Here is a 25358-nt window from a genome sequence, read left to right as displayed (position 1 = left end):
AGAGAGAGAGAGAGAGAGAGACTAAAGAAAAGATGATGGTGCAGTTTTCTGGCTAAGTGAGTTTAATGGTTCGGTCCATTGTGTCCTTGTTTATCTGCCTCTTAATACTATTAGAATATATGATGTCTTGCATCAATTACAGTCAATATGTTGTACAATATATTTACAGTATTTTATTCATTTAATCTATCTGTCATTAGACAATCCTGTCCATCATACATATAATATATTCATTATATCATCATTATTTAATTAATTTATTTATTGTTATATCTGCTTCTTCCTAATCATAGGAGTTGTACTGCAAGTGATAAATGAAATAACATACACCAAGCAGCTATAGATCAATTTGTCCTTCAAGATTTTTTAAAATTCATTTTTAATTATTATTAAAGCAACAGCATCAAAACATAATTTTTTTCGTTTAAATACACATCTTTAGGGATCCAATTGGTCCAGTGGACTAAAGTGCTGCCACTATGATCAGGAGATCACCAGTTCGAATCCCGATCATGCAGCTTACCATCAGCTGCCAGAGCCCTGAGAGAGCACAATCGTCCTTGCTCTTTCTGGTTGTGTACAGTACAGTAGATGGCGCTCTCTCTCTTTTTCCCCTCATCACTCCTAGGGTGATGTGGATCAGCACAAGGCTGCGTCTGTGAGCTGATGTATCAGAACCAAGTCGCTGCGCCGCTTTCCTCCGAGCGTTAGTGCTGTGCTAGGCTTCTTCTTTACCCTCCTGGTGTTGGAGCATCACTAGTGATAGAGGGAGGAGTCCTAATGAGTGGGTTGGGTAATTAGCTGTGTAAATTGGGGAGAAAATGGTAAAAAAAAAACTAGAAATAAAATTATTGTAAAGAAAGTAACACACAGTGACTTGGATAAGTAACTTTAATCTGATTACTGGATTAGAAATTGTAACATGTTAGATTATTTGTTACTGAAAAAAGTGATGTAAGTAATGCATTCAGCTTGTCTACTGGACTGCTAAACAATGTATATATATATATATATATTTCAAATTTTAACTATGCACCCATGCTTAGATAGAAAGCAACTATTTGATTGGTCCTTGATATTATTTCTCTCTCTCTCTCTTTACAGGAGAAGCGTATAGCGTCTCTGGACGCGGCTAACGCTCGTCTGATGAGCGCTCTCTCTCAGCTGAAGGAGCGCTACAGCATGCAGACCCGTAACGGCATCTCGCCCACCAACCCCAGCAAGCTGCAGATCACGGAGAACGGCGAGTTCCGCAACAGCAGCAACTGCTAGCGAGGCCGGATCACCCCGGCAGGGACAAGGGCTATGGGTAAAACCAACCAACGGAAAACAATCACTCACTCTGGACTTTAACTACTAAAACGAAAGGAACAAAAAAAAAAAAAAAAGTCAATACTTGTTATCGAAGCTGTTAGCAAGAGTCATTCTTATTCTTCAGTGTGAAATGATGTAAAATGTAAAATCTGATGTAAATGGCTATTATACAGTAGATTTCATAATCGCGCTTTGACTGATACCTTCGGCTGTTGGTAGAAACAAGAAACACAACGGCGGATAAAAATCCAGTCGAAAATTATGAAGCCCATGAAGTTTTAGCTGTCGTGTCGGCGATGATGTCATCGCGTTTTTACGTAGACATGGCGTTGGCGTCTCTCGTGTGGTTTGTTGAGTTTCTAAATGTCTGTTTTTAGATTTTACAAGCAGAGCGACGAATTCCAGCGAAGTTTAGCGAAGTTTAGCGAAGTTTAGGAGTCTAATCGGATTGGATGGACCCTCCTGATGTGCGCATTCATTATTTATTCATCATAGCCCCGCCCCCAATAAATCCACCAACCCAACAAATCACTGAACACTTTTTTAGATAATGATACAAATGTGCAAATTTTCTTTTCTTTTATTTATTTATTTTTTTTTTTTGCATAAAATCATGAAAGAATCATGAAATCCTAAAAGGCGAGCCGTTTCTTTTTTTTTTTTTTTGATACATTTGTACATTTTTCCTGCAAACCTTTTATTTCCCGCCTAAAATCTTGTTTTATCTTTATCTTTATTATCGTTTTATTTTTAATTGATTTTTTTTATGCATGTCTCAAACCAGAGCTTAGCAGTAGCACAAAACCTGTGAGGAGAGGCAAGAGCTCAAATCCACTCGAAACCTTTGCATCGGTTGCATCGTTTGCATACTTTTGTATGTGCGTACGTTTTTTAGTCTATATAGAGGTGTTTGGCCTCGTCGAAGTACATATATATAAATATATATAAATATAAAAAACATCTGTCCTTTTCTCTCTTTTTCATTTTTTTATTTTTAACTTTTTACTTTTAAAAAGTTGTCTCTAGAGAGATAGAGATAGAGAGATGGAGAGGTAAAACTGAAGTGAAAACTTGTTTTATTTTTTTTTTTTGCTTCTCTTTTTGTACAGTGTATATTATTAATACTATTTGCCGTGTTCAGTTATATAATAACGCAGTGCTGTATTAATATTAGAAGTCTAAACTGTTGAGCTGTAAAAATTCAGGTGCTGCTTTTAGGCACGACAGCGCTCACTGCACACCCCCCAACTCTCGAACCCTCCGTGATCCGAGTCTCTGTGGCGTGGGTAGATGATGATAAACGCTTAATGATGCTGCTTGTTGTTCTCGTGTGGGGCAGAAAAACAAACAAACAAAAAAGAAAAGAATAGAAAAGAAAGAAAAAAAAATAACACTAAAACTCATCTGCGTCCGGCTCTATGCACTTTCTAGCAGTAGAATGCACTCCTTAACCAAAACCTGCATATATATATATATATACACTTTCTATGAATGTTACCTCTATTAGACTCTATAAACACATTCATAACATGTTATAATGCATTCATAAGGCATATAGCCATGTTTATTAAGCATTATAACTTGTAATCCTAATACATTATAAGCTATGTGTATAATATATATGTTAAAATAGTATATAGCTATCATTAATAATCTAGTCCCACAATGAAAGTCTGGCACTTTACTTTACTAGAGCGCACAAACACCTGTTATAATACATTATAATTGACAATAACTAATATTATATTCACGACAAGAATACTTTATGAGTGGTTAAAAATATATTTATAGGATTATTGAGGGTGTGTTTATAAGTTGGAAGCTTTTTTAGTCATGATACACGTCTGTAAGCTGCGACTGAGGTTCTTGGTATTGATGTATAACATGTTATAAACACAGCTATTAATGATTTATAATCACAGTTCATGATGCATAATAAACATGGCTATGATTAATTATACATTTTTATAAATATGTATAGCCATGTTTATAATTCCTTATGAATGGATTATAATGTGTTATGAGTATGTTTATAGAGTCTTATAGAGATGACATTCATAGAAAGTGTTACCATATATATATATGGACTCATAATTAAAAAAAAGGCAATCCTCACGCGCACAGACGTATTAATAAACCTACACACAGAGCACACGTCACGCGTGAGCGTCAGGGGGCTGAAGGTACAGGTACAGGTTGCATTCTTCACTTTTATTTTTAATTTTTCCTCCACTAGAACCTGTTCTCAGGGCAGCCGCAGCAAAACACTATATAGCGGCATGCTCCGCCCACATGTGCGCACATCAGAACAAGCGTTGTGACTTTGGACAAGCTTTTAATCATGAACTATATTAGTGCACAACCTACAGACCTACTAACATTTCTCCCAAATTCCAAATTAAAAATATCATCATTTAGAGCAATTACTTGCAGGAAATTCAAGATGTAGAGCTTTTGGGCCTCAAATAAGGCAAAGAAAACAAGTTTTAAAAGTTCAGAAATAATCAATATTTGGAATAATCCTGGTTTTTAATCACAGTTTTTAATTCATGCATCTTGGCATCATGTCCTCCTCCACCAGTCTTACACACTGCTTTTGGATAACTTTATGCTGCTTTACTCAAGCAGTTCAGTTTGGTGGTTTGATGGTTTGTGATCATCCATCTTCCTCTTGATTTTATTCCAGAGTTTTTTTTTGTATTTGGCAAAATCACCTATAGCAAAGTTGAACCTGAGGGGGCGGAAATTAACACAATAAAAGCATTTTGAAGGTTAGAAAATGTTTTTAAAAAAGCAGAGAATTTAAGACCAGTTTGTTTCATCACCTCAAAAGAACACATTTCAGCTATTGATGAGAAAATATATACGATTGAGGTTTTAGTGGTTCTTTAAGTCATCCCCTTAATCTATGTTATACAGATAAAAAGCATAGCTGCATAGCTCCTTTCATATAAGAAGAATACCTTGAATTAATTAGTGTAATTCTTCCTCTGCATCGTTTTAAAATGGTTTATCATTCATTTGATACATTTTCTTATGTTTTTGAGCAAGGCTTGTCCAACCCAACAACCTTATTTAGTTTCTAACAGAGTATAAAAGTACATTTTAATTGTGGGCGGAGCATGAGAATAACTTTTAGCTGCACAGGTCCGTCAGTCCTGCTGAGGAACGCTCCAGTAATACTTAGAGAGCATTAATAAATATAATATAATAAATAATAAACATGATCTCCTGTAGTGTGGGTGTTTTGAGCTGAAGTGAACTAAAGTGAAGGTTTACAGACTGACCGTTCAGTTACGCCGTTTTTAACTTTTAACATTTAACTGTGGGGCGGAGAAAATGATTGTGAGGGGGGGAAATAAGCTGTGTGTGTGTGTGTGTGTGGGGTTAGGCTGAATTCTTCTCTGTGTCTCAGTTCTTTGGATTTGTTAGAATTTGTTTTTGTTGTTTTTGTTCCCAGTTTGTAATTGTAATTTTAATTTATGTTTTTAAATTATGTCCAGATGTTTTATTTATTCCGGTGTGTGTTTGGTGCCCCTCCCCTGAGCGCGAGAGTGTGGCGCGAGAGCGGCTGGTTGAGTTGTGAAAGCTGGGTGATAAAGAAGTGCAGGATGAGGAGGATTCTCAGTATTGCAGAACTCAAAACTGGTGGGACTGATTTTCTGATCAAAGTGGTCTTAATGTGCTCCTTCTTTCATTAACCTCCTCCTCTTCTTTTTCCTCCTCCTGCTCTTTCTCTTCCATCTGCTCTTTCTCCATCTCCACCTACTCTTCCTCCTCCTCCTCTTTCTCTTCGTCCTCCTCTGCTTTCTCTCCCACTTTCTCCTCTTCGTTTTCGTCCTCCTCTCCTTCCTCCTTCTCCTCTTTTACTCTCCCTCCTCCTCCTTTTCTTCCTCCTGCTCATCCTCTTTCTCTTGTCCCCCTCCTCCACTTCCTTCTTTACCTCCTCTTCTTCCTCCTCATCTTTGTCCTCTTCTTCTTCCTCCTCCTCCTCTTTCTCCTCTTCCTCCTCCTTTTACTCTCCCTCCTCCTCTTCCTCTTTCTCTTGTCCCCCTTCTCCACTTCATTCTTTACCTCCTCTTCTTCCTCCTCCTCATCTTTGTCCTCTCCTTCTTCCTCCTCCTCTTCCTCCTCATCTTTGTCCTCTCCTTCTTCCTCCTCCTCTTTCTCCTCCTCTTTTACTCTCCCTCCTCCTCCTTTTCTTCCTCCTCCTCATCCTCTTCCTCTTGTCCCCCTCCTCCACTTCCTTCTTTACCTCCTCCTCATCTTTGTCCTCTTTTTCTTCCTCCTCCTCCTTTTCTTTCTCCTCCTTATCCTCTTTCTCTGGTCCTCCTCCTCCTCCTCTTCCTCCTCCTCCTCCAATCACTGAGCTCCGATATTTTGTTTACAGAGAAACAGAGAATATGAATTGTGTGATATATAAAGCTATAAACCACTGCACACCAGCTTCCTCTGTCCTCTTTAATCAATAAAGGCAATAGTACTGCTCACACACACACACACACACACACACAGCCAAACAGCTCCTCCCACCTCCGGCACACTGGCTGAGGAACCAATCACCTTCCTCTGTTTCCTACAGAGCCCCTGATTGGACATGGTGTATTATTTTTTCCCAAAAAAATTCACAAATTCACAAAAAGTGAGCACCACATACTAAATGATGAGTCCCAGATACTAAGTGGTGCTGAGCATGAGATACTAGGTAGTGAGCACCACATACTGAGAGGTGAGCATCACATGATCAGTACCAGATAGTAATTGGTGAGTGTCCCATACTAAATGGTGAGCACCTGATACTAATTGGTGAGCACCACATACTAATTGTTGAGTACCACATACTGCAAGGTTGAGCTCCAGATACTAAGTGATGAGCACCAGCTACTTTATGGTGAGCTCCAGATACTAGTGTAAGTGGTGAGCAACACATACTAAACGATTACCAGACACTAAGTGGTCAGCACTAGATACTACTTTAAATGACGAACAACACAAATATGAAGTGGTGAGCACCAGATATTAAGTGGTAAGCACCATATACTAAGCAGTGAGCCCCACATACTAAGTGGTTATCTCTAATCCTAAGCACCACATACTAAGCACCACTTGAGCTAACAACTAGTAACTGGTGCACACTACTTAGTATCTGGTGAGCACCCCTTTTGTATGTTAAAATAAATACACCATGTCTCTTCAGTGCTTTGCTGATCCCCCTCTTTTTGCATGCAGATAAAGAAGAAAAGCTCAGCATTGTTTTCTAACATCACACAGATCCTCCTTTTATATGTATGTTTATTATGAGTAATGTTTGCAAGTTCGCTTCCTGTAAATACATCAAAAAACATACCAATATATGGAGAGTCATTTGTGTTAAAGAGAATGTTCTGTGCAATTTATGTACAATTGCCACTAGAATTATTAAAGTTTTATTTAGCTATTTCAAGCTTCTGTCATTGGTGTTTGTTAGATCACAATACAGTACACTGAAATATTAAAGAAATATTGTATATTTATTATGTTAACTAAAAACAATAACTGTGATAGAGGGTTTGTTTTAGTTCGGGTTCGATTGTGATATTGCTTATCTATAAACATGATCATCAGTTATTTATCAGCACTTTATACTTTATACTTCTTATAACCTACAACAAGGCTGGTGGGCAAGAATGCTCTTATATTATATAGATGTATTACACACAGAGTGATCTATAAAATCAGTGTGATCTATAAAATTTGAATATTATATAAGACCAGTTGCTACTTTTAGCAATGTTGGCAATGTGCAAATTCCTGCAGTGATGGAAAAGCAGATTTCATTTTCCAGCAGGACTTGGCACACTGCCAAAAGTACCAACTGGATTACTGAAATATGGAACTTTTCAGTGATATTTAAATTTTTTATACACCTGTATATGAACCTATTCATTTTGAACTCACTCAGGAGCGCCGTCTGGTGGTGGAAGAAGAGATTATGTTTTTCTTTTACAACATGCATCAGCCTATATATATATATATATATATAATCAATAAACATAAAGGCAATTAACAAAATCAACAAAAAACATTTTATTGATTTTTTTACTACATAGTTTGAACTCACACACACTGTCCCTCACACTTTTAAAATTTCTTGATGAACGGACCAATAGAAATACATTAATATATAATATTATATATAAACTGGCATGTCAGTTTAAGCTTAGACTACTCCTCCAGGGAAAAATGACAAACGACAAACAAGAAAAGTCATCTTACTGTTTATTTATTTATTACAGCAGTATTTTAATAAAAGTGACAGTTCTTAAATATATTAATTGCACTCAAATATTTTCCCATTTCCACACAAAGAACAGTGTTTATTTTCTTTCCTGAGAAACAGCATCAGACCCGGACTCCCATCACATTAGAAAGAGCTCCACAGTAAAAATCCCACAGACCTGCTATTCAGCCTTATTATCAGTAGCTGTTTAAATACAGTGAGTAAATATGTGAATTTAGGAGCAGCAGCAGAAAATGTACAGTAAACTCACAGGAACTTAATGCCTAGTTCACACGACACGGTTTTAGCCTGTTTTAGCTTTTTCCAGTCATGATCGATTGATTTTTACCTCTGCTTGGAGGCAAATATCCAGCAGGTTTAATATCCAGACCAGTCAGTGATTGTGAATCTCGAGCTGCGACTACCTACAGCCAATGGGATCACATAGAGAGAGAGAGAACCAATGGACGAACAAAAGTATCAATAAAATAGTAACAAACTTCTTTTCTTGTCCAGTTTATTCCTTTAATTTTAGAAGTATAATAAAGTATTTTACTAAAAAAAACATGTATTTTTCCATTTTTACACAGCGAACAGGATTCAGGCAGTAAAGAAGCTAGCATTACTGCTACTGTGGGCTTATTTGTTGGCAATCTGACGCTGGATATACAGCTAGAGCATGTTTAAAAGGCTTATAACTGGAGTTTAAAAGCTTTTACTCTTTTTATGAATTTATTTTCAATCATTTATACGATTATACACAATTGCTACATATAATCCCATTCATTTTGGACTCACTTCAAGTGGGTATTCACCACTCTATAGATTCTCTTATATAGAATCGCAAGTTCTCGTGTAATTTTGAATCGAGGAATTCAAACCACAATAGTCTTAAATTTAAAAAGTGGTATAGTGTGAACGAGGCATAGCCAGTGTAAAGACGTTAATCAGCAGTTACTCAAGTAAGTAAGTAAGTAGGTAATTAAGTGTACCCTGGATTCAGTCCTCCTCTCAGCCCGCAGTGATGGCCTGCAGACTGTTGGTCCTCTTCATGATGTTGGGGACGAACAGCAGGCCGGACGCTCTCTCGATGCTCTCGATGGGCACAAGGAAGCGCTCCAGTGGAATCTTGTCATCGACCGGCGTGTTGGGCATCACGTACGAGCGCAGCTCCACCTCCCCGCGCCGATTCTCCAGAATCACCACCTTAAAGAAGTGAGTCGGCACCGCCACGTGGTTCTTCCCAATCACCTGATACTTCACGTACATCTTCCCATCAGGCTCCTGTCTGCGGGGAGGAAGAGGAGTCAGAGATGAGGAAATAAAGTGGGATTTATTTTTATTTGTTTACTTTATGCAGCTTAGGATTCCCATCTCTGTAAACTTCGGGCTCTTTTTCACGTTTACTCACCTGGGCAGGTAAAGTGGTCCTGAGCACACAAACACATTGTGAAACTGCTTGGTGAGAGAGCGACAGTACTGCTCCAAGTTGTTCCACGCGTTCTGGTTTAAGTGAGGGTTCTGTAATAGGAGAACAGAAGTTGACTCAACAACAGAAGTTGAATCTTACAATAGAAAATATTGTAATAATTAAATTCCAATTTTTCCTTAAATTAGGGGAAAATCCAGCCATACTATATTCCAAACTTATAGCTTAGAGGTAGGTACTTTATCCTTAGCTACTGGTGCGAAGCGCATTCTGGGCTATCGGACTGTAAGAAGGTCACCTACCATGCAGCCTCAATAATGTGGGAGGAGCAAGAACACATCCGGGTATTTGGGTAACTAAACTTGGCTAACTGTTAACTTAGAACACAGTGTGTATATCTGTATATCTGTGCAGTGTGAAGCTGCTTTAATACAGAACACTGAAACGCTGCTGTTTCAAACACAGCATTTTCAATATGATGTGCAGCGCAGATTGTGGATGTGAGCAGTGAACGCAGCACATACTGCGCTCAGTATGTAAACAGCATGGAGCAGCAGGGACAGTGTTTGTTCTTAGCTGTGGTAATTAGCAGCGTTACTGGCTAATATATTATATTAAACTGCGTATTATCAGCAGTTTAGCTGAAATAAAAGAAGTAACGTTAATTTTTTTATAAACCGGGTCGGATCAAGACCCAGTGCAGGTGTGAAACCACCCTCAGGTACCTGTGGAGCCACGTTGCTGAGATAGAAGGTGTCCTCCATGGCTTTCTGGCTCCACTTGTGGTTAGCGGCGGCGGCGAGGTGTCCTCGGTCGAAGCCGCTGCCCCGGTAGTCCGGGTTGGTGGATCTGTGGTACACGTGCACCGACTCGTCCTCCTTAAAGTCGCAGCGTTTCCGGTCCGCGGATCCGCTCAGGGTCTCCGGGCTCAGCTGTTCGATCACCCAGGCGGCGGTGCGGCACCGCGGGTCGTAGGAGGAGACGTAGGACTCCCGGGATCTGACGTTGGAGAGCGAGGGGAACCCGTACTTCATCACCGCCGCGGACTTACCGCCGCCGCCCCCGGGGATCAGCGCGCCCGGCGGGGAGTACGGAGCCAGCTCCGACCGCGCGCTCACCGAGGGGATGGGGATAACGGGCAGCCGGTGGAGGAGTGAAGAAGAGGGGGATAAAGATGAAGAAGAGGAGGAGTACTGGGTCAGTGCTGCTCCAACACCGACTCCTACAGCCACCGACACACCGGAGACAAACCACCGAGACCCGAACACCCGCCTCATATTCATTATTATACTTATAAAAATATATACATATAACTTAGTATAAATCAAATATACATGTTTCTCTCTCTCGCTCTCTATCTAATCCAGCGTGACCCTCAGTGCAGAACAGCCGGTGGGTCGCATGTTGATGACGTCAGCTCTGTTCTTAACCCTTTCAGACCTGAATTATAAGAATGCTGTTTTCTTTCTGTAATGCGCAGAAAATAAGGCTCTAATATTCTGCTATGAAATTTATATAGCAAATATATCCAATTAACTAAAATATGAAACAGTTGGAAGCGTGTGTGTAATAATTTATATTTTATTTTGACCTTTTTATTTCATAAACCATCCATAAACAGTAAAATAAAAATAAATAAACAAATAAAAGTGGCTGTTACTTTGCTTCAAAGTCTCTAGCAGTGCTGTTATTTACATAGTGAAGTGGATGGGACCAAGCTACTGATCCAATAGTGTTATGTGCAACAAAACACTTGTTTTTAAAAAAAAAAAAAAAAAAAAAAAGAAAATACGTTATGTCCATTGTAATATAAGCATGACTGTAAGTGACAACAATAGTAAATAAAATATAAAAAATTAAAACAAACACAGTTAACAGCTGTGCTGAACTTGAAACGTGATATTGTGTGTGTACTGTGTTGTACTTTGCTCCATATGGGACCTCAATACAAATACTGTTGTTGTAAAAAAAAAAAGAAACAAACAGGCATGTTTTCTTTATTTATTTATCTATCTAAAGACATTATTCTACTTTCCAGAATTAAAGGAAATTAAAAATCTTTGAGAAGTGGTAAATATTTGAGTTTTTTGCTTTTTAGCTCCATTCACCCCCATTCATTTAGGACTTGCTCTTGAGCTCCCTCTAGCGGTCATACATATACATAAATATATGTACATGTATTTCTCTAAATGTAAAATACATGTCAGTTGAAAAAAAAATGGCAAAATAAATATTTTCACTAAATTTACTGCAACTGATTAAAATACTTTTTGATCTTACAAAATCAGTCCTTTTGAAATCTATTTTCTCTTTTTGTTTGTTATATATGATTATTTTACTTGAATTTTATCTTATTTACTAAATATTAAGTTGTTAATTTTTATGTTTCTATTGTTCTATCATATTCTATCAAATATCATTATATGGTTTCATGTACTTCTATTGATTTTAGTTGAAATTAAATACTATTTTATTTTCTATTTTTCTTCCCTCATTTTTATTACAGGGTCCACACAGTGTGGTCTAAAGTCTTTATGAAAAATATAGAAAGAAGAAAAAACACCTTTTTAATGTTTTTTTCTTAAGAGGATCGAAATGCACAGTTTTTTTGTAGTATAATAACCCTTATAGTCTTTATTTTTCCATTGAAATCTCTTCCGCACTGTTTTTTTTTTTTTTTTTTTTTTTCATTTTTAACCTTAAGTAATGTCCTTTAGGCTGCATGTGGGCTCTGGAACACCTGAGCTTATTCCCTCCTGATCAGCAGATGAATCTCAGCAGGTGTGTCAGCAGCTCTGCTCCTCTGTAACTAATGCACAGAGCGGTGGAGCTCAGATTAAAGTCCAGTGAGATGATAGAAGCTGCTGTTTCTGGCCAGAGATAGATCCTATATTCCCAGAGGCTTCCTTATTACAGAATATACTTAATATTACTATTGTTTCTGTTATGCAGGTTAGTACATAAAATATCAATAAAATATCAAATATCAATATACTAACCATTTTGTACAAAAAATAATGTATTTTACTATATATATAATAAGAATAATATTTTATATTTTGTATGTTTGTATTTGTTGCTTATACAAACACAGTTATATTGTATTTTTTGCATATAAAGGGTAAATAAGCTGGAAGCAGCATCATACTAAGGAACAAATAAGAAATATCACAAATGGGTCACAACAAAAAAAGTGTCTACTGATAATCATGATCCTCATTCATTTTTTTTATGTGTTAAATAAATACCTAAAGGGTAGGTAGCCCTGGAAAACAAGAATACACACTAATGCTGAGTTAGTAGTCAGGGGCTTTATGCAAATTAATTATTTCAGCAACCAATAGGAAAGATGTATTTTGGGTGATGTTTGGGTAAAAATGTTTAATAAAAGTTCCCTTTTTTAGTATGTTGCAGCTTTTTTTTTTACAGCTATGTCACCGTCACAGCACATGTTTTAATTGTGACCCCGCCCCCTCGTTTCCTGCACCAGGTGTTTCTCATCCTCCTCTCCTCGTGTATATAAGCCCCTTTGTTTCAGTGTTCTGTGTATCGTTCGTATGCTTTATATATAGTCCTAGTCAGGTTTGTGAGTTTTCTGTTTTCTTAGTTTTGTTATTAAATTAATGTAGTTTAGTTTGCTTTGTCTTGTTTTGTTTGTTTTAGTTTTTCTGACTTGTTTGCTTCTGGTTTTGCTTCTGTTTATCTTTTTGTTTAAATTAAATGATTTATACCTGCTTTTACGTCCACCTTCTCATCTTTCTGAGCGTGACAAAGTTTTAACTATTTTTTTAACTATTATTTTTCTTCCTTAATCATAAAAAACTTAATTTAAAAACTGCATTTTGTGTTTACTTGTGTTTATTGTCTTTTACTGATATTTAAAATTTGAGTGACAAACATAAATACAAAAAAAAAATCAGAAATCATAAAGGGGGCAAACACACAACACACTTTTTCGCACTACTGTATATCATCACTGTCCAATGAAAAACAAGTATCTCCAAAACTTTACAACTTTACAGGAGAGAAAAGAAAAAACCTTCTAAACTTTTAAATGGAAGTCAATGTAAAAATGATTAATTTCAGGTAATTTTTTAAGTATTTCTATTGGTCCATTTATCAGGAAATGTTGGCACATGTTTTTTTTGTCCGTTTTGTCATTGTTTTATTGTTTTCCTTTTTTCCCTCTCTCTCTCTTTTCTTCATCCTCTTTCTTCTGTGTATGTTTGTATATGTGCATCTATACATAAAAAAAAATCAAGAAATGTTGGCACAGTATAAAGACACAGTTTGTCTGTTCTAATTAATGTTTAAACTTAAAATCAACAAAAATTTAGATACTTGTTTTTTATTGGACAGCAAACGATATATACTAGTTGTAGCTGTTCTGCTTTACCATGAGTCTCATGAGTTTTAGTATATCAGTATATATATATGTAAATCAATTTGCAAAGACTGAAAGACATTTTTATTCCAGTCATAATCACCTACTTGATATTTATGCATCAAAAACAACTTAAAACGAGTTGTCCCCCTGTCACAGGGGGACGTAGGGCCCTCGCACACCAGCGCAAATCGTACCGGGCCAAACCGAGAAACCGGTAAAAGTAATTTTGAGGTCTCATTGAGTGTGCCAATTTTCAAGAGTTTTCTATTCTGCCAAACATGTCAAATATTCATTTAAAATATAGGTGGCACTATAGAGCTGTGAAAACACATGTTTTTGAATTTTTAATTCTAGATCAAAGAACAGTCTCAGATAAGCAGGCTGGTCAAATTTTGTGAGTTTTCCTCAGTTATAACCTCCTCAAAACACCTTGCATTACCTAGGTGTCAACTTCCTGTTTTGAGGTGGCATCTCAAAAATTCAACCGTCCGTCATTTCGTCCTCGTTTGAGATATCGACTATTCCTTCACAATTTGTCATCAGATATGTTCAGTGTTTATTTTTACCAAATACCAAGAGAATTCAACAAAATTTCTAGGAGTAGTTTGACAACATACGCAAAAAATGTGTGTTAAATGCAGATATTTCAAAATGGCCGACTTCCTGTTGGGCGGAGTCAGTCCTACCAGGCCTTCGCCTGCGCCTTCGGTGCTCAGGCCCTAATAATAAATACTCAATAAAGGCGTATTTTTCACTATAACTGTGAAATCTCTGCGTCTCTCAGTTTGCCTTCACTTCATTATCTTTGTATAGCTGTGTAATTTTCTCTGTGTTGTGTTTGTGTTGATCACACTGTGTGATCTGTCAGTGCTTACGAACGCTCTCTGCTTTCCTGGTTGTTCAGCTTTTTATTCGCAGCCGTTTGATTAATGTTTGATCTGCTGTGCATATTTAGATAAGTGGCTTTGGGCTCTGCTGGATGAGGCTTTTTTAGGCCCAGCAGAAGCACCACCTGGGATCATCAGTGCTGACTTAAAACCCTGCGTTACGTCTCTCTGTGTGCAGGTGGGCTGACGCGTACTATTGGCTCAGCAGGTCTGATTCTGGATCAGTCATCACACTGAGTTCCTCTACCTCACATTACAATCAAAGCAGCACCAGAGAGCTCATATTAATCAGCAGCTGCTTAATATATATATATATATATATATATATATATATTGTCCCAGAAATTATTGCAATACATGATATTTTTGTAATTTTAAGGCTATTAAATGCCACTGACATAATAATAACAGAATATCATAAAAAAACAATCATACACATCTTAAAATTACATTCAAAATACTTATGGACTCGTACTCGTACTTAAATGTAGGTACAAATAAAGAACACGAGAATCAGGAACAATAAATTATTATTATTATTATTATTATTATTACATTAATTTTCTGGATGAATTTGAGGGGTGCCAACATCTTTGGCCATGACTGTATGTCTCATTTTTTTTATATTTTCTAGTTTTGCCGACAGTGTAAATATTCTTAAATGTTATTAACATTTTATTATATATATTATATATTTATTTTATTATTTTGTATTATCATTATTTTTTTTATTCATTGTTTTTTAGTTAATGTTTATTTATGTATACGTAATTAATTTTATTTATTCATCTGTAATTGCATTTTATTCGTTTTATTACCTTTGATTAGTTTTTTTCCATATGATTTTATGATTTCTACTCTTAAATTCTTAAAGTCTTTTTTACCTTATTTGCTTTTTTTTTTTTTTTTAAATATCTTATCTTATTAAAATGCTGTTTTTTTTTTGTCAATCCCATTCCTATGTAATTGCTCAGCTATATTGTAAATAAGTGCCACCCTCAATGTACTCCGAGTTTAAATAAAGGTTGATTGATTGATTGATTCATTAATTGATTGATATACTGTATATACTCATGGATAAGGTATAAAAAGAAAGACGTTCACCAGGTTGTGTGTGCTTTCTGATTGTCATATTTTATTCTTTGGAATGCTGACAGTACAGGATGAGTCAGCTAGTTTTTCCCCATCATGATCAGGAAAGCCTGAAAGCAAAGCTTGAAAAGGTGTGAAACACGACAAACCCCGTCATCAGCCATCAAATATCATCAGCCATCAAATATCATCAGCCCATCAATCCTACTCCTAGCAGCCTGAAGGTCTCACTTCCACAGTATCTGCTACAGTAATAAACTCACATTGACCGGGATGAGCACTGTTCACATGTCCTGATCTCTAACGTCATGGTAACAGCATGGCAGCATCAGGACCATCCCTCAATCCACCACCATCCAAACCATCCAATCAACGTCAGCCTTCTAACTCAGCCCGCACTAAAAAAAACAGCTTAGATCAGACCAACTTAACATGATAATAGAGTTAAAAAAGAGTTAACTTAGTTTAGTTTAGTATAAAGTTCTCCTAAATCACATTTTTTTACCAGTATTGAAGCACTGTCTTTACTCAACCCTGGAAAAACTGAACTGTTTTATAGTGTACAGAGTAGAATAAAAATGGATTGTAATCTATATTTTATTACAATGTTGAAAAAAATGTAAGATGTTGAATCAATGTTGATTTAACATTAATTCAACCTAAAATTATATGCATTGAATTAAAACATTAGTAAATGAGCTGCAGCTAAAGCAGATTAAATATTAAAACAGAGACAAGAAATAATAATTATTTTAATAGTTATATTTTTAAGTTACAGGGCACATCAAATCATTATTATTAGGCAACCCAAACTACCTTATTGTTAATAGATAACCTTAATAGATGCTTTATATCACAGCAATACCTGAGCATAGCTTTACCTGAAACCGAGTATCTCTATAAGGTCAAAAATGGTTATTATAGCTAAGGATTTTCTCATTAAATATGAGCCCTTACTAAGATTTAAGGTTATGATGATCACCTCACACGTGATGATAAGCAGCAGTTAGACTGTAGGGCCACTTAAGAGCTGTGGAAGTACACTACATAAAACACACACACACACAGTTCTGAGTAGATTGAGCTTTTTCTTCTTTTTTTGGACACTGAAATAGGTGTATGGGTTCACAGCTCTAGAGTGGCGCAACTGTCTAACTGTCGGCTTTTTAAGATGCAGAGAGTCATAAAGTCATACAATGATATATATTTTATATAGTTATAACTAGGATTTTTCATCAAATGGGTTAATTGGTAGTTAAGATAATCACTAGCATCCCATGATGTCTTCAATTTTATTTAAAAAAAAAAAAATGAATTCTGTGATAAGCAGCAGTTAGACTGTAGGGCCACTCACGAGCAGTAAAACTACACTACATAAAAACACACACACACAGTTCTGAGTAAATTGAACTTTTTCTTCTTTTTTTGGACACAGAAATGTGTATGGATTCACAGCTCTAGAGTGGAACAACTGTCTAACTGTCTGCTTATTAAGATGCAGGGGGTCATAAAGTCATATTTTACTTAAATACTAGACTAAACCTTTGAATGATCATAACCTGGAAATTTTAGTTTGTGTACGTAAGATATATTTTTGAACAGCCTCTATCTGGTGATGTCCTTAGATGGGATTTTTTAAAAATATTAATCCTGTGAGCCCTTGCTGGAATTTACAGTTACGATCACCTCACACTCGATTATAAGCAGGCAGTTAGACTGTAGGGCCACTCAAGAGCTGTAGAATTACACTACATAAACACACACACAATTGAAAGGCCATATAATATAAATGTTATAATAACATTTTTATAAAGTAATAGCATAATCATTTTTTGGGGGAGTTTTAAGGTGCAATTGTGCAACTTTTGATGCAATATTTAATCAGTTTTAGCTGCAGCTCATGGTTTTAATACTGTTTATTTATGAGGTTAGAAGAACTTTTAAATGAAAATTCAAATAAAAAAATTAAGACTTTAAAAACTGATTTTAAGTTGGCCTGACTTCACAGTGTTCACAGTCTGTGATTTACTCTGTCGGTTCTTGTAAATTGCTGTAATATTGTGCTTGTTTATGTGCTTTTTTCTCTTTTTCGAACATTGTGGACGAATTGGACTGATGGTTGGATTGAATGAGGTCCTCGTATGGTTATAAAAGCACCATGTCTACGTGATCTATGCATGCTGGCGTCTGTGTAGTATGGGGCGTAAACAGAGCTAAAGCTGGGTACCTTGTTGAACCGATTTTTGCTTTTAAATCCTTTATGTTGTACCTGTATCAGGTTGTATCTGTATTATGTTGTATCTGTATAGGTGGAGGGATATTCCACAGCATCAGCACTGATGATCGCTGATCGTTTCTCTGACGGTGATTATTACTATCATTAGTATTACAGTGAGCACTGCAAGAAATTCTCGTCGCTCTTTATAACGGTAACATTTACTTGGAACAAAAATAACAATTTTGTTTTTTCTACAAAAAATATTCAAATAATGTCCAATAATTTACAATAATTTATACTTTCCTCTTTCAGATAGACAGATATAGATTTCTTGATCTTTTTCTCGACTTCTTGCTTTTTGGGCATACATATATATAAATTATATTATTATATTCTATATATATATATATATATATATACTCACCTCTACATACTTTCTGAACCCACGTAACACAATCTTGAACACAACAAACTACACAGGCATTCATTCATTCATTAAATAATGCATTAATGCATTCATTCGTTCGTTCGTTTGTTTGTTCATTCGTTCATTCATTCATTCGTTCATCATCATTGCACTTTAACAGCCACTTTAACAGACACTCTACTCATCATCGCAACCGTCCAATCACGTTGAGCGACTGAGTGATATAACTGAGAACTGAGGGTAGAAGTAGAACGCAGCGAATAGAATTAAGAACAGTAGAATTAAGAAGAATCAAAAGTCCGTGAGAGTGAAGAACCTTGGCATGAGGAGATCTTCCCCCGTGATTTTTCCTCCACTGTTCAGATTAAAACTATCCAGCTGGTGAGGGTGCGGTGCCTGAACGTCTACTAAGAGAAACGTTTAAAAGAAAAGAACAAAGTAAGGTAAAAATGGTCATTTTTGATATATATTTATATATATTTATATTTTAAAGTCTTTTTTCTTTGCTTTTGTGTTCACAGAGAATCGTAGGTTGTAGTTTGTAGCTTTTTTTTGTTTGTTTGTTTATAAGTCTCTCTGTATGTATGTCTGTCTCTCTGTCTGTCTGTCTCTCTCTCTGTCTGTCTCTCTGTCCAGAGGTTCAGTTCAGTCAGTTCTAAAAGCAGACATAAAAAAGCAAGCAGCTTCTGGTGGGAAGGTCAGGCGGTGGCCGCGGTGGCCGTCCCCGGGCGGCGAGGTCCGCTCCGTGCAGTAACAGCCGCGGCCGCTGTTCCGCTCTCCCCGCGTGGCCGGGGGTGGGGTGCTGCGTGTGGGCTGAGGCTGGCTCTACGCGCTGGCGGTGAGCAGGCTGCTGGTGAGGAGGCACAGCACCGTGGTGATGAGGCTGAGGTAGCAGGCTGAGGCCGGGGCGCCGCTGCAGCCTTTCTCCCCCTCGCAGCGCGGCTGCTCGCACAACACGCCTTTAAAATCGGACGGACATATGCACTTCTGGTTCTGGAAACACGTCCCGCCGTTCTGGCACAGCAGCAGCTCGTCATCGCACATGTTCTCTGTGGGAAAAAGAGGGAAAAAAGATGGTTAATGACTTTAACCCTTAATTGAATTTAAAATTCTCCAAATATGTTTCTTCAGGATGATTTTTTGGATGGATGGTGTGATGAACAGGAGAAAGGTGGATGGAATGAAATTTGCTGGACATGAGCAACTGAATACTGTACACTGTTGGCCCTGGATTCATCCTTATGATGTTTGATGCTGTGTGTATTAGAGAGAGTTTGTGTTTTTATCCTTTATACTTTTTATTCTGGTGTTTAAATGCTTTTATAATTCATGGGTCAAAAATGACCCATAAGACAATCTTCGTACCCTAGTGGGGAACAGCCCACGTGGAAACATAAACAAAATCAAAGTATCACTCTTTTTAATGATAAGATGTCTTTAGAAAAAAGGTATTTTTTCTACAGCTAAACATGGTAGTGGGTCACTTTTGACCCGCAAGACAACACAAGGGTTAAAGAGTTGGGATATTTATCCAATAAATAATGAATTGTGATTTTTTAAAATTGCACAAACAAGCAAAAAGTTGATGCCTTTTAATTGCTTAACTAACATTCGACTAAAGTCTATTAGTCTATTAAATGCGGCCATGTGCTCACTACACTTTTTTGTCGCCAACAGTTTTTTATTGATTGCCAATAAAAACTCTGCTCGGAGGCGAATCGCTCAGTCACATAGTGTGAAATACTGAAAGTCGCAGACGCTTGGCAAATATTTAGCATGCTTGATATCTCAGATTTTGCTCAGTTGCTTCATATGAAACCGTTCATGTTGGACTCACTTTAAGTGCGTATTCTCCTCTACAGATTCTTTGTATGTGTTTTACTCCAACAAAAGCAGCTTTTCTTTAATTCCCTTCATTTTGGAAGAAACAATGTCTAAGCAGGAGTCCCGAAACTTTTATCCAGATACAGTATGACCTTAAGTCAGAGTCAGAGAAAACATCCTTACCACCGAATTCTGCATCAAAAGTGAAAGTAAAAAGTGATCCGGCTTTAAAATATTAAAGATATGTGTCATCTTTATGCCTTTGGAGATCAGATCATATTTTACTCACTTATCTATTCACAAGAACAGATATTCTGATCAAGGGTGCCCAGAACGTTTCATGCCACTCTGAATTATTAATAAAGTGCCATTTTTTTCTGAGTACAACGTGACGTTATAAAAATGGACAGAATTTGGGCTTTAAGACCGCAGATAAAAACAGACAAGTGTGGTCTTAAGTACTTAGTTTTAACCCAAAAGAAAACTAGAGGTGGGACTCCCAGAGCATCTCATGATACGATATTATCACTATACGCTCCCCATAATAAATATGATATCACAATATACTTCTAAAATACTTATAGCAAAACTTGTTAAAAACAGCTGTTACAGTAGTCCACTTAAAGTACAATGTGTCATGTAACCTATTTAGAAAGTAAATTAAATTATTATTACATTTATTAAATTTTGAGTACATTTATAACACGCTAAAAGTTGCAGTACAGTATATTAAAATATATATTTTATATATTTTGTATATTAAAAGTGTGCTACTTACAAAAGACAGGAACAAGAAGCATATTTGTACTTGAATGTAAATATAGATCACATATATTTAACATACATTCTCAGTACATTTCTTATATACCAGTTGTATCAATACTCATTATTAAATATATTATAATTTAACTGTAAGCATATTTAAAATATGGGGTTACATACATGCAGTAGTATTTTTAAATGTTTAAATGTCACTTAAGTATATTTAAAATAGTTCCATTTTACACTGTACAGTTAAGTACACTTGGCACAATTTAAGTAAAACATTTTTTTTCTATTTTTATACTGCAATTAAAAGAATAATAAGTTCAAACAAAGTTGGTACTTCATTTTAGCACTCTATAAATAAACTAATATACTGATTAATAACAATGTGGCTACAAGAACACTTTAACACTTTAGTGCACTATAGAATAATAATAATGCTTAGTATAATTTAATCTACTTTTTTTCTCTAGTGTTATTTCGGTACTTACGGACGCAGCCTTGTTTCCAGTTGTATCCAGGCAGGCAGTCCTCACACTTCTGACCCGTGGTCCCGTCCCGACACTGACAGAACCCCGTCTCATTACAGCGAGCGTTCAGAGAGCCCAGCTGATTACAGTTACACTCTGAATAACACAAAATAATACAGGTTTAGTAGTTATCCATGCATTAAACAGAATTTAGAAATGTGCACTGTACAGTAGAGGGGGTTTTAATTATTTTAAAATGTTCTGTACTGTAGATTAATACTAAACTCATCCAAACTATGAAGAAAAACATATGGAATTATTTAGTGAACAAGAAAAAAAGTGTAAAACAAACTACTAGTTACACTTAATACACCTTGTGTATATATATATACACACACACACATATATAAAATAATGTAAGCATATATATTTCGCCAGCTTATTAACTTATATATTATCTTATTGGATCTGTATCGGACTCTGTAATTTAAGCTCTGTTAATAAGTGAATCAGTGATTTAATGCACTGTAGTGTGTGGAGAGATTCTCTCCAGCAGAGGTCACTCTATCACTGATATTTACTGTATAAAACTATTTAATACATATTTATATCTGTTAGAATAAAACTTCTCTAAGCTCTAACTTCTCTATTTGTACTCTAATGTAAATATATTACACATATATTTCATCGACATCAATTCTTAGTACATTTCTAATATACTCCGTCCCTATAATAGTGATACAGTTATAACACTCTAATAATTAAATGTATTATAATTTCACTGTACATATATAAATAGCATTTTTAAAACAGTTCCATTTTAGTACAGTTAAGAACACTCAGCACAATTTAAGCAATATTTTTTTAATATAATTAAATATAATATAGTATAATAAGTACAAAAAAGTTGTTTTATTTTAGCACTCTTTAACCCTTGTGTGGTGTTCATATTTTTGTTACTCGTTTACTTTGTTACTTGTATTTAATTCAGCAAAATTAAGATGTCTTTAGAAAAAAGGTATTTTTTCTACAGCTAAACATGGTAGTGGGTCACTTTTGACCCGCAAGACAACACAAGGGTTAAAAAGTTGGGATATTTATCCAATAAATTAATGAATTGTGATTTTTTAAAATTGCACAAACAAGCAAAAAGTTGATGCCTTTTAATTGCTTAACTAACATTCGACTAAAGTCTATTAGTCTATTAAATGCGGCCATGTGCACACTACACTTTTTTGTCGCCAACAGTTTTTTATTGATTGCCAATAAAAACTCTGCTCGGAGGCGAATCGCTCAGTCACATAGTGTGAAATACTGAAAGTCGCAGACGCTTGGCAAATATTTAGCATGCTTGATATCTCAGATTTTGCTCAGTTGCTTCATATGAAACCGTTCATGTTGGACTCACTTTAAGTGCGTATTCTCCTCTACAGATTCTTTGTATGTGTTTTACTCCAACAAAAGCAGCTTTTCTTTAATTCCCTTCATTTTGGAAGAAACAATGTCTAAGCAGGAGTCCCGAAACTTTTATCCAGATACAGTATGACCTTAAGTCAGAGTCAGAGAAAACATCCTTACCACCGAATACTTGTATTTAATTCAGCAAAATTAAGCAATTCTTCATTAAAATGCTTTACACATGCTCGCTTCACCTAAATTGCAAGCAATATAAACAAACAGCTTACATGGTTAATATTTGCCCTTTACCTTTCTTATGTTACATTTCTTTCATTCTTTTATTAGTTTTTTAATAAAATGTAAAAGAAAATGAATTAAACTCAAGATATGAGTAGAAAATTAGTTTAGTGAAAACGGGCCCCACAGATCCACGTGACGTTATAAAAATGGACAGAATTTGGGCTTTAAGACCGCAGATAAAAACAGACAAGTGTGGTCTTAAGTACTTAGTTTTAACCCAAAAGAAAACTAGAGGTGGGACTCCCAGAGCATCTCATGATACGATATTATCACTATACGCTCCCCATAATAAATATATCACAATATACTTCTAAAATACTTATAGCAAAACTTGTTAAAAACAGCTGCTACAGTAGTCCACTTAAAGTACAATGTGTCATGTAACCTATTTAGAAAGTAAATTAAATTATTATTACATTTATTAAATTTTGAGTACATTTATAACACGCTAAAAGTTGCAGTACAGTATATTAAAATATATATATTTTATATATTTAATATATTAGAAGTGTGCTACTTAAAAAAGACAGGAACAAGAAGCATATTTGTACTTTAATGTAAATATAGATAACATATATTTAACATACATTCTCAGTAAATTTATTATTATTAATACTTATTATGTTACATTTCTTTCATTCTTTTATTAGTTTTTTAATAAAATGTAAAAGAAAATGAATTAAACTCAAGATATGAGTAGAAAATTAGTTTGGTGAAAATGGGCCCCACAGACCCGAACACCACACAAGGGTTAAATACACTGATTAATAATAATGTGGCTACAAGAACATTTTAACACTTTAGTGCACTATAGAATAATAATAATGCTTAGTATACTTTAATACACTTTTTTCACTAGTGTAGATTGGAGAGGGATGGGAGGAGAGGAGAAACAGGAGGATGAAGAGGAGGATGAAGAGGATGAAGAGGAGGTTCTGACTGACCTATGCAAACATTCTCATCGTCCAGCTCAGCAGAAGCGTTGCGAAAGTATCCGAGCCGGCAGTGCTGGCAGTTCTGCCCTCTAGTGTTGTGCTTGCAGCTCACGCAAGTCACAATGTTGATAAAGTCAATATAACTGCAGCGGTTCGAGTGACCGTAACACTCACAGTCTGCCAGAGGAGAGAGAGAGAGAGAGAGAGAGAGAGAGAGAGAGAGAGAGGGAAGAGTGGTGTTAGTGTAGGGAAAGGGTAAACCCACAGGGAGAGAGAGGGAAAGGGCACGAGGGAGGAATATCAGGAATATCACTCTAAAAACTCTCCTACTATCAATACTGACTCCTATTCATGCATTCACTAATCCACCTGTTTATACCATAAACAGCTCTGTAGAGAAATAAGAGAGCACTTAAAATGATGAGTTTCTCTGATTTTACCAAATTAAAAATCTCTGGAATATAATCAAGAGGAAGATGGATGATCACAAACCATCAAACCACCAAACTGAACTGCTTGAATTTTTGCACCAGGAGTAAAGCAGCATAAAGTTATCCAAAAGCAGTGTGTAAGACTGGTGGAGGAGGAGAACATGATGCCAAGATGCATGAAAACAAAAACTGTGATTAAAAACCAACCAGGGTTATTCCACTAAATATTCAAAGATTTCTGAACTCTTAAAACATTATGAATATGAACTTGAGGTATGAAAGCTCTGCATCTTTTTTGTTATTTCATCCATTTCTCATCATATTTTCTGCAAATAAATGCTCTAAATGAGATTATTTTGGGGAAATATTTGGAATTTGGGAGAAATGTCTGTAGTTTATAGAATAAAACAACAATGTTCATTTTACTCGAACATAAATCTATAAATAGCAAAATCAGAGAAACTGATTCAGAAACTGAAGTGATCTCTTCATTTTTTCCAGAGCTGAATATTTATTACAGTAGATTGACAAAAACAACACATATTAATTATTCACATCTACATCCTAAACAGCACCATTACTGCTACTGTATCTTGCATCTTATACAAATGCTTTATTCTATCTATAATAGGGATGCACCAAATATTTGGCAACCCGAATAAATAATAATAAAAAAAAGTAAATTCCATGGTTTAAACACTAACATTCTTTTTTTTAAAATAAAAGAAAAAAATAGCAAAAAGGCAATATATCATTTCATTTAATAAAAAAATAAATAAAAAATTGGCAATTGTTATCCACCTTAAATAGTTGTTTAATAATGTAATGTACAAATAATAACAATAAAATATATCTTACAAAATACAAACAGGTTTAAGTTACCTAAAAAATATTCAAACAGATGATTGGTTAAGTTTTTTCTATCATTTTTCTTTTTTAAATAAAATAATAATTGCTCAAAAAAGGCAAATTATCATTCTATTTAATTTAATTTTATTACCTAAATAAAAAAAAATATTATTTTCTGGAAATTGTTATTCATCTTAAATAATTGTTTACTCATACACTGTACAAATAATAACAATATTAATAAACTATCTTACAAAGTAAAAACATATTTAGGTTACCTAAATAAAACAGATCCCTTGTGGAATATCTGCGCATGGTGTGTACTTCAAAATACTTTTCTACATTTAAAATTAATGTAATTTTATTTATAAAA

At 35.6% G+C, this 25358-nt stretch overlaps 3 protein-coding genes across 7 annotated transcripts in view; 1 reads left to right on the top strand and 2 right to left on the bottom strand.

The window, feature by feature from the left end:
• The window catches only part of dab2ipa (DAB2 interacting protein a), a 142623-nt gene extending 135866 nt beyond the window's left edge, over positions 1-6757 (top strand). For all 5 annotated transcript variants that reach the window (XM_049486212.1, XM_049486214.1, XM_049486213.1 and 2 more), the window contains one exon: positions 1105-6757. In XM_049486212.1, coding sequence (XP_049342169.1) covers positions 1105-1272 — 168 coding nt within the window. In that variant the 3' untranslated portion in view covers positions 1273-6757. The remainder of the gene's footprint in view (positions 1-1104) is intronic.
• An 804-nt stretch (positions 6758-7561) lies between these two features.
• On the bottom strand, positions 7562-10409 carry endog (endonuclease G). The gene is made up of 3 exons (XM_007228902.4): positions 9728-10409; positions 8985-9094; positions 7562-8861 (listed from the first exon to the last, which is right to left on the bottom strand). Exons 1-3 carry the CDS (start codon positions 10283-10285, stop codon positions 8585-8587), a joined length of 945 nt encoding a protein of 314 aa, XP_007228964.3. The 5' UTR covers positions 10286-10409; the 3' UTR covers positions 7562-8584.
• A 4975-nt stretch (positions 10410-15384) lies between these two features.
• The window catches only part of ntng2a (netrin g2a), a 96004-nt gene continuing 86030 nt past the window's right edge, over positions 15385-25358 (bottom strand). The window contains exons 6-8 of the mRNA XM_022670588.2: positions 23715-23882; positions 21094-21228; positions 15385-19062 (exon numbers count right to left, since the gene is read on the bottom strand). Of these exons, the coding sequence (XP_022526309.2) occupies positions 18839-19062; positions 21094-21228; positions 23715-23882 (527 nt within the window). The 3' untranslated portion in view covers positions 15385-18838. The remainder of the gene's footprint in view (positions 19063-21093; positions 21229-23714; positions 23883-25358) is intronic.

This window comes from Astyanax mexicanus, chromosome 12, assembly GCF_023375975.1.
Source record: "Astyanax mexicanus isolate ESR-SI-001 chromosome 12, AstMex3_surface, whole genome shotgun sequence".
NCBI lineage: Eukaryota > Metazoa > Chordata > Actinopteri > Characiformes > Acestrorhamphidae > Astyanax > Astyanax mexicanus.
This window is presented reverse-complemented; position numbering and strand designations above follow the sequence as displayed.

Bases quoted from the DNA above. Each gene is read 5' to 3' on its own strand.
- endog (XM_007228902.4), bottom strand. From the start codon at position 10,285: ATGAATATGAGGCGGGTGTTCGGGTCTCGGTGGTTTGTCTCCGGTGTG. The intron at 9,095-9,727 runs GTACCTGAGGGT...CTCCTATTACAG, and splicing joins TCAGCAACGTGGCTCCACAG to AACCCTCACTTAAACCAGAA. The intron at 8,862-8,984 runs GTGAGTAAACGT...TCCTCCCCGCAG, and splicing joins GGACCACTTTACCTGCCCAG to ACAGGAGCCTGATGGGAAGA.